Below are 8,063 nucleotides of genomic sequence, written 5' to 3' on the forward strand. Positions count from 1 at the left end.
CTTTCCCTTCCCAGTGAAGTCTGACCTGTGATATACCTAATCTTGTCCCTTTTGATTTATAGCAATGCATGCACTAGCAATTGTAGTCATGTATGTAGTGGTCTGTGACTGGAGAATAACCTGCCTGCTCCTCTCCGATTTACCCAATAAATCGTTATTTAAATACTCTATGGTACAAGACAATTGAGAAGCAGGTGAGTCTTCTTAAAATCAGATCTATGGAGGCCAGAGTTTATTCTATTGGGTTTAGTTTGAAGCTTCTGAATTCAAACTCGTGGATATTTCCCATCAGTTTTTAAGGTCCTTTTGATGAGCTCACCTGGTTGGACTGTGTTCCTGTTGCTTTAGCTGTGAATTACAACTGCAGACAAGGTGGAGAGAGAAACTCCAGCCTGAATGGGGACTCTGCATTATCAGGAAAAAGGAACAGTCTAAGGGAGCAGGGAGCTCATTCTTCACAGCGTGCTGGTTTGGGCACACTGGTCAGTGGTGTTTTCACTAATCTCTTACCTAATGACCAGCATCAACCTGACTGAGCTGCTTTTGCTTTACAGTTTTGGGGATGTTGTTTTCCAACATACTTAGTTGCAAAACTGGCACTGTAACCTTCTAACCAGGAGCATTGCATTCACAGTGATATTCCACTGAAAAGGAGCAAGAAAATCACAAGATATTGGTCTGTCTGACAATACCAGACCAGCTCAGACACTGCGGATGATATATATCCCAAAGACAAAAGTGGATCTTATTTACAAAACAAGATTGGATGATATTCTCCCACTTTTACTGTGTGGTTTTGGGGTTTTTTTCTGTTTCCAAGCTGCAGAAATAGCAATATCAAAGATATTCTTATAACCTTGAAAACTGTCTTCAGCTAATTTGCAGTAGAAGTGAAAGTGGGAACCTTCAATCTACTTTGACGAAGAACTTCAACCATTTTTTTTAATATGCCATTAAGCCATTAAATGATAAGGTCGCTTAAAAGCTGACCATGTAAACGGGTGCAGATCTTCTTCTACATAAGCAAGAAATTACATCCATCCCTCATGCGTGCAGTAAAGAAAAAGGCAAAGGTTCTTCAATAGTAGTATTGCAGCCCTTAGTTTGGTATCAATTTTTAACATTATAGAAATGTTAAATAGGTATTTGCCTAAAGAAAAGTTGAAAGTGACAATGTGGTTCATAGTGGGACTTCGGTCTCAGAGTTGGGAGGTCTGGGTTCTATCCCTGGCCTCGCAGTCTGCTATATGACACCAGGCAGGTCCTTGCGCTTTTTGTGCTTCTCTGTCTCTTTTGTCTGGTATCTGAGATCTTCTTTCACTAGGGTGCTGGGCTGTAGGGCACAAAGGGAGCTGGATCTTGGGCACTATCCCAGTACTTACTGCAAAGCAACAGAAGGTGTTGGAGTGATCAGAATGCTGCTGCATGAGTCTTGGCTGACTTTTCATGCTTTTAGAAAAAGTGTTGGATGTGCAGTTTTAGCAGTGCGGTAATGTGGAATATTGATATGGGGCTAAAGAAACAAGAAGTTTAACTTCTAATCTCCTTTAGCTGTGGAAAGTCCTGGAATGCTCCTGTCCTGTGTAACAGCACCCTGTTGTGATTTCTGGTGGGGTGTATAGAAATACTAAAGCCAGTGTGGAATGTCTTGGGTATGAAGGAGCTGATGTTGTCTAGCCATATTTAATTATGCGCCAGTCGCTATTGATTAGCTGCTTTACTCTTGGTTCTGTCTCTGCAGGTGAGATGTCTTTTGACTGCTTGGGGAGGTAGTTCTGTGGTACAGACCCCCCATATGAGTAATACTGCAGGTTTCTTGTCTTTTGTGATCTGGGTGAATGGCATTCTGGGACTATTCTACTAGCCCAAAAATATTTGGGTAGGAGTGGGAGGACAAATTAATTGAAAATAACTTGTCTTGTTTCTTCTGTTCTCTTCAACCTGTCTCCCACCCTCTCTAAAATGCATCTTTTAAATATACCCGTGTTCCTTGGCTGCGTAGCTGCCACAGTGCCTGAGCAGCGGACGGTGACGCTTGATGTGGATGTGAATAACCGCACAGACCGATTGGAGTGGTGCAGTTGTTATTACCATGGCAATTTCTCCCTGAATGCTGCCTTTGAAATCAAGTTACACTGGATGGCAGTGACTGCAGCTGTTCTTTTTGAGATGGTAAGAGTCCTTGTGTTCTGGGTGGCCACTGCAATGCACGTCTGGCCTCTCCCTTAGACTACAGGGGACGTTGTCATGGGAAGTATTCCGAGAGAGGCAGTGGATCTGCCCTGCTTCCGTAAGTGGTTTTCCTGGTGGATGTTAGCATTGCTGCATCTGGTTGCCATTTCTCATGTTATCTGTAGGAATTCTGTCTGCAGGATAGCGTTCTGCTTGCGGTGGGTTTCCATGCACAGGATGCGGAGATCAGTACAGGGCAAGGTTATCAGTCTAAGTCTGCTTTAGGCAAATCTTAAGCCCTGAGCTGGGTCTTTCAGAAAGAATCTGTTTCACGTTGTATTCCTTCTATCCCCAAACGTGAAAGCTTTAAATCTCAGTGGAACTGCTTTCATGACAGGGCTTTGCCAGGCAGTGTGTTCTTCCTGTTCAGCAATGCTTTTTAGCTTCTTTTTTAAGTTGCTGAAAACATTTTGAATTGAAAATGCAGTGGGTTTGTGCCACTTTTTAACTTTTGGAATTTTTTTTTGTTTTCTCTTTTCTGGCTTCTGTAAAACTCCAAATTATTTAACACTAGGTTTTACCTTAGCCAGCGATAGGTTTTGCTTTTATTTAAAATCTATTGCAGTGTTCCAGTAAAGCGGCAGTGCTTAGCCACTGATGGATGATAAGTAAGCTGAATCAGTTCCTGAAAAATGTCCCATTTTAAAGTGCTTTATGATTGATGTGGCACTTCAAAAAGGAAAGCCTGATGTCTCGCACTTGTACTGCTTTGCTTACAAGGATGCTGGTGTGCTTGCCGTGCAAAGCAAGGTGAGCCTGTGGAGAATTGAGCATGGCTGATCTATTTTTGGGAGATGAGTTGCTTCTATGCACATAAGTGCCTTTCTTCAGTTTGACATATGCGATATGATTCATTGTTTGTCTCTTTTTCTCAGGTTCAGGGGTGGCATCGGAAAGCCACATCCTGTGGTTTCTTGCTAGTTCCAGTCTTGGAAGGCCCGTTTGCTTTGCCCAGTTACTTATATGGAGACCCACTTCGAGCTCAGTTGTTCATCCCACTCAATGTTAGCTGCTTGTTGAAGGAGGGTAGCGAACATTTGTTTGATGGTAAGAAACGTTCTTTGTCTTACACCTTGGTATACTTTCCTACAAGCAGGTCCCTTCTGGTATTCAGCTGACATGAAGAACCTCATTTACCAGACATGCATTAGCTGGATGAAGGGCCTGTTTCTACATTTCAGCAGCCACCATCAGCAGGGTGGTGCTGGGCGAAAGCTGTGCTGGTGGGCTAATCGGCATGAAACAGCGTATGAAGCACCAAAGCACAGGAAAGGTGGCTCCTCAGGGATCTTTGCTGTTGTAGTGTTGCGTACCCTTATAGAGCCTGTATCAAGCCATTCTGTTTGACCCGATGTTATACTGGAAGAGTCGGTTGTGCTGGTAACCCTGCCTGCATCTGCTCTGCATTTGTATACGGCATTTGTTTATTCTCCCCCTCAGTGAGATTAGGTTTTCACAACTGCCATGCTCTTTTTTTTTGTTGTTGCCATGGTTACATTCACGGTGAGAGTGTTTGCACATGCGATTAAGAGCTAGAAACTGCAGTCTCCTTTTCTGCAATGTGACCTCGCCCTTTTGAGTGATGCTGCTGCAGTAAGTCTCAGGTGGAAGCTCAAAGATCAGAGAACACTGTCCCCACGCAGAAAGAGGCAAAACTGCATTGTGAGAAAGGACAGTTAGCAAAAGGCTCTGTTTTAAAATAGTAAAGATTATAGTTTTCTTTATTTTCATTAACCTTTGACCCAGTGTACAGGTGTAAGTGTAAACCGATCAGCGACAAATCTATATGCTGCCCAACTGACTTTGAACTCCCCATAGCCCGACTGATTTTGAACTAAGTATTTTCAGAGCACTCTCTGGTGATACACAGCAGCCCACTCTCCTTCCTTACCCGCTCCCACACACCCCATTATGTTGTTCTGCTTCAGTTCAAGAGACACAAATCCAGGGATGAATCCACTACTGCGGTGCAGAAGACATGTCTCTCCTAAGATGGTATTCAAGGGACAGCTGACAGAAAAAAGTGACTAAAAGAAATGACGACAAAAACAAAGTGCACAGAGGTCTTCTGAGGAAAACTGAACTCTTGAAAAAGAAGGAAATAAATTTGCTTTACTAAGTAATTCTTACCTTTTTGTTTGTTTCAGGCTTCGAACCAGAAACGTACTGGGACCGTATGCATCTCCTCCAGGAAGCAATAGCACACAGGTACGTACAGAACGGAATGACTGAAGGGTTACTATGTCCCTGGATAATGTTGGATAAAGACCTGAGACGCCTGGGTTCGGTACCGCCTGCCTCTCTGAAGTTTGCTTGCACATTATTAGACTAACATGTAACTAGAATGCCTGGAGGTGGTTCTGTGGATGCAAGGGGCAGGTAGGTCAAGTTTCAGCCTGTCATTCGTTAGCAAATCGCACTGTCCTCCTAAGGAGGGCATTGCCTTTGGAAGGTGCCCTGACATTCTGAGCACCAGATAGACTGTCAACAGATTTCTCTCTGAAGAGGGACAGTTATTTCCTTCATGCGTACTTAACACAGTCTTGAACTGGATGACAACCAGTGATTGACAATAGGCAGGAGACTGGGATGTGAACTGTATGTAGGAGGTTGGGCTCAGTTTAAGGAATTGTTGGAAACTTGGAATACTTTCTAGCCTTACCCCTCCGTTTGCTTGAGCTGTCAGTTTGTTTCGTGGCATTGCTGCCAAAGTCTTTTTCATGGCACAGACTGCTTTTTTTTTTTAATGGATCTCTAGCTTGGAAATAAGCTTTCATAAGCTTAGAAATCAAGAGAGGAATAAGTATTCCACAGTCTGCAAAGAACTGTCAGGTGAGCTGCTTCAAGCTCTCAGTGGAATACTGCCCATCACGAAAAAACAGTGTTACAGCTTGAAACATACCCAAGGAATGTCTGCCTTCAGTATTGCTCTTCCCTTGTTGGTGTGCAGCTGCCCCATGTTGTCAGAGACTGCTCAGCGCCCTCCTAAACTGAGCTGCTGGTGCTCCTGTTTCTGGCATGAGTTAGGACAGAGATCAGGGGCAGAGAATATTTGGAGGAGCTCAGCTGTTTTCGTCCCTTTTCCCTTTGCCTTCAGGCCATCAGAAAAGGGAGCCTTTGTCATATTGGAAGATTTTCCCTGGTGTCCCTGACTAGGGCTGAAGGAATCCTGGTTGGTGTGGCTCTCTATCTTTTTTTTAATTCTCCTGGTATTTGTTTCTCCAGATTTGGATTTGTGCAAGATAAGTACTCGGCCTCTGCATTCAACTTCCCAGCTGAGAACAAGCCCCAGTATATCCATGTCACAGGTGAGCAATATTTGGCAGGCTTTGGGACAAGGAGGAGGCTATTAGAAACAAAAGAACCATTTTACATGCATTGTGTTTTGTGTCAGTGATGTCGATGCTCATTATGTCCGTGGTCAGGTGACAAGTAGGTGTATCAGCCAGCATAAACCAGAAAAGTGGAGAGGCAGTATGAAAAGAGTAAAGTGTTGCTGGTAATCGAGGGATAGATTTGAAATCTTGCTTTGTAGTGTCTCTGAAACTTTTCTTTCCAGGAGATGGAGAAATTAAAAAAAAAAAGCATGTCTAATTCTAAGTGCAGTGTAAAGAAATGCGTATGTAGAAGCTGGAAGGAGGGAAAGGTGTTGGAGCAAGTCAGTTCTCTGTTCTCGTGCTGAAGGTCAGTTGTAGATGCATCTCTGCCCATACAGACTGTGAGGGAGATAGATAAAGCATTTAGGATCCGCTTGTTCTCATTATTAATCTTCATGAATGTTGGTGATCTATCAACACTTTCAAGTTCCATGCATGGCATATTACAGTAAAATGACCTGGTGTCTTCAGAGGAGCTGCTGAGACATGGAGACAATGACAGGAGGAAAGCTTCTGGAAAATCGAAGGAGAGAATGGAAACTGGTGGCAAGTTAGAAAGATGGATAGGAGCCTGCATCTTTGCTTCGTTCCCTTCTGCCAGAAGAAAGGCCAGACTCTGTCCTCTCTAGTGTTGTAATTTGCAGGAAGCAGTAGTATGTAAAAGTGAGGGAAGAAAAGTGCTTCTCATTTTACCTTGCTAAAAGGCAATTAAATGAAACTCGGTCTGGTTTCCCTTTCAGAATTTAATGTGTCACTTATCAGTTTTAGACAGACCTAAGTCCCTACGACTTATGTCCTGTCTGTTTTCTCCAGGGACAGTGTTTTTGCAGCTACCATATTCCAAGAGGAAGTTTTCTTGTGGGCAGCAGCGACGCCGGCGCAACTCCACGAGCTCCACCAACCAGAACATGTTTTGTGAAGAGCGCATTGGCTACAACTGGGCCTACAACACCATGCTGACGAAAACATGGCGATCCAGTGCCACCGGGGACGAGAAGTTTGCTGATCGGTTGCTGAAAGATTTCACAGACTTCTGCTGGAACAAAGATAGCCGGCTTGTTTTGTTCTGGACTGATTGTCTAGATAAGATGCATGCTAGTGCTCCATGAAAAAGGGTTGTATCTCTTAGGGAGACAGCTAGAAGCTTTACCTTGTGGCAAGGAAGTAGAAGTGGAGTATGACTGGAAAAAAGCCTCCCTGTTGGATTTGTCTGGAAGCTCCAAGAGGACCTAATCAATATTGCTGTTGATATTCAACAGAATTTGATTAAGCCCTTGGAAAAAGAATCAGAGCACTTGGCTTGCCACTGTCTGTCACCTGACCTCAGCTTGGTTTCAAGTAGCTACAGTCCTTGATGGCCAAAACTTCAGCTGGAGCAGAGGTAAGGAAGGGAGAGTGCCGATGGTTTCCAGGGGCAGTTAGATACAGCACAGTGTGATGGTATCAGCTTACTGTCACTGGAAATGATGTGCCGTTTGCATCTGGTGTGCCTGACAGCAGCCTGCCTCTTCCCCTTTGAGCTGTGCCTGATTGTGTGAATATGTGAGATAAAATGTAAGACACACTTGTTAAATTTCATACATGTAAATAAGTAAAAATGCAGAAAATCAAATGATCTGATGTTTTGTTGTAACTCCAGACAGCAATACAGAATCCGGGAGTACAGGAGACTGATTGCCGAAAGGAAATACCTTTGGCTTTGTATGTCCAGCATGATAATGAAATGCTTAAATTTCAGTGGTGGGGCTTTGTCCTTTACGCATCCAGGACCTTCTGTCTCCAGCTCTGGATCTAGAACATGTGTCATGCGGCAAGAGCAAGGAGCCAGTTGCTGTTCTGCAGGGCCAGCATCCAAGCCTAAGGAGAAATCAAGGGCAACTGAATGCAAGATGCTGCTGATGGGAGGAACAAAGAGGGTTTTTAGGATATGCCCGCAAGCAGCAAAGCAGGGGTGCCTGTGCTCAAGTATGTAGTCTTTGTCTTTGCAGAGAAAGCTCGCATGTGGTGCATGGACTTGGCATGAGCTAGTTAAAGTGCTGATTCAGGGCAGGTTCTGACTGCTGCTGGGAGATCGAGATTGTTACTATTGTTGTCTGTCCTCGAAAAAACGAAGTCAGCAGAGGGCTGACACGATCGCAGTGTGCAGACCTGATTCAAGGAAAATCGTAGGTGCTTCAGATTTATCCCCTAAAATGAGTCCAGATGACTCATCAGTTGTTGCATAGAACCCACCTAGAAAAGGTGGGTTTGAGCTGCAGGCCTCTTAATTCCGTTCATCTGAGCGTGGCGGCGTTACCAGCGCGTGTCTGGTCTCCATTAACATCTTAAAAATACTCTGGGCCACGAAAGCGACTCGCTGCCGTCTGTTCCGCGCGATTTGCGGTGCAGGAAGCTGTGCGCGCAGCGGTTGCTTTGTCGAAGCATCTTAGCGGGGGCGGCGTGCAGGGGCAGCCC

General features: G+C 44.4%; 1 protein-coding gene across 5 annotated transcripts in view; it reads left to right on the forward strand.

The window, feature by feature from the left end:
• The window catches only part of DEPDC5 (DEP domain containing 5), a 44,721-nt gene extending 37,515 nt beyond the window's left edge, over positions 1-7,206 (forward strand). For all 5 annotated transcript variants that reach the window (XM_010142492.1, XM_010142493.1, XM_010142494.1 and 2 more), the window contains 5 exons: positions 2,003-2,172; positions 3,108-3,279; positions 4,380-4,440; positions 5,458-5,540; positions 6,423-7,206. In XM_010142492.1, the coding sequence (XP_010140794.1) occupies positions 2,003-2,172; positions 3,108-3,279; positions 4,380-4,440; positions 5,458-5,540; positions 6,423-6,718 (782 nt within the window). In that variant the 3' untranslated portion in view covers positions 6,719-7,206. The remainder of the gene's footprint in view (positions 1-2,002; positions 2,173-3,107; positions 3,280-4,379; positions 4,441-5,457; positions 5,541-6,422) is intronic.
• The last annotated feature ends 857 nt before the right edge of the window (positions 7,207-8,063 follow it).

The sequence above is a fragment of the Buceros rhinoceros genome, unplaced genomic scaffold, assembly GCF_000710305.1.
Source record: "Buceros rhinoceros silvestris isolate BGI_N320 unplaced genomic scaffold, ASM71030v1 scaffold26318, whole genome shotgun sequence".
Classification (NCBI taxonomy): Eukaryota; Metazoa; Chordata; class Aves; order Bucerotiformes; family Bucerotidae; genus Buceros; species Buceros rhinoceros.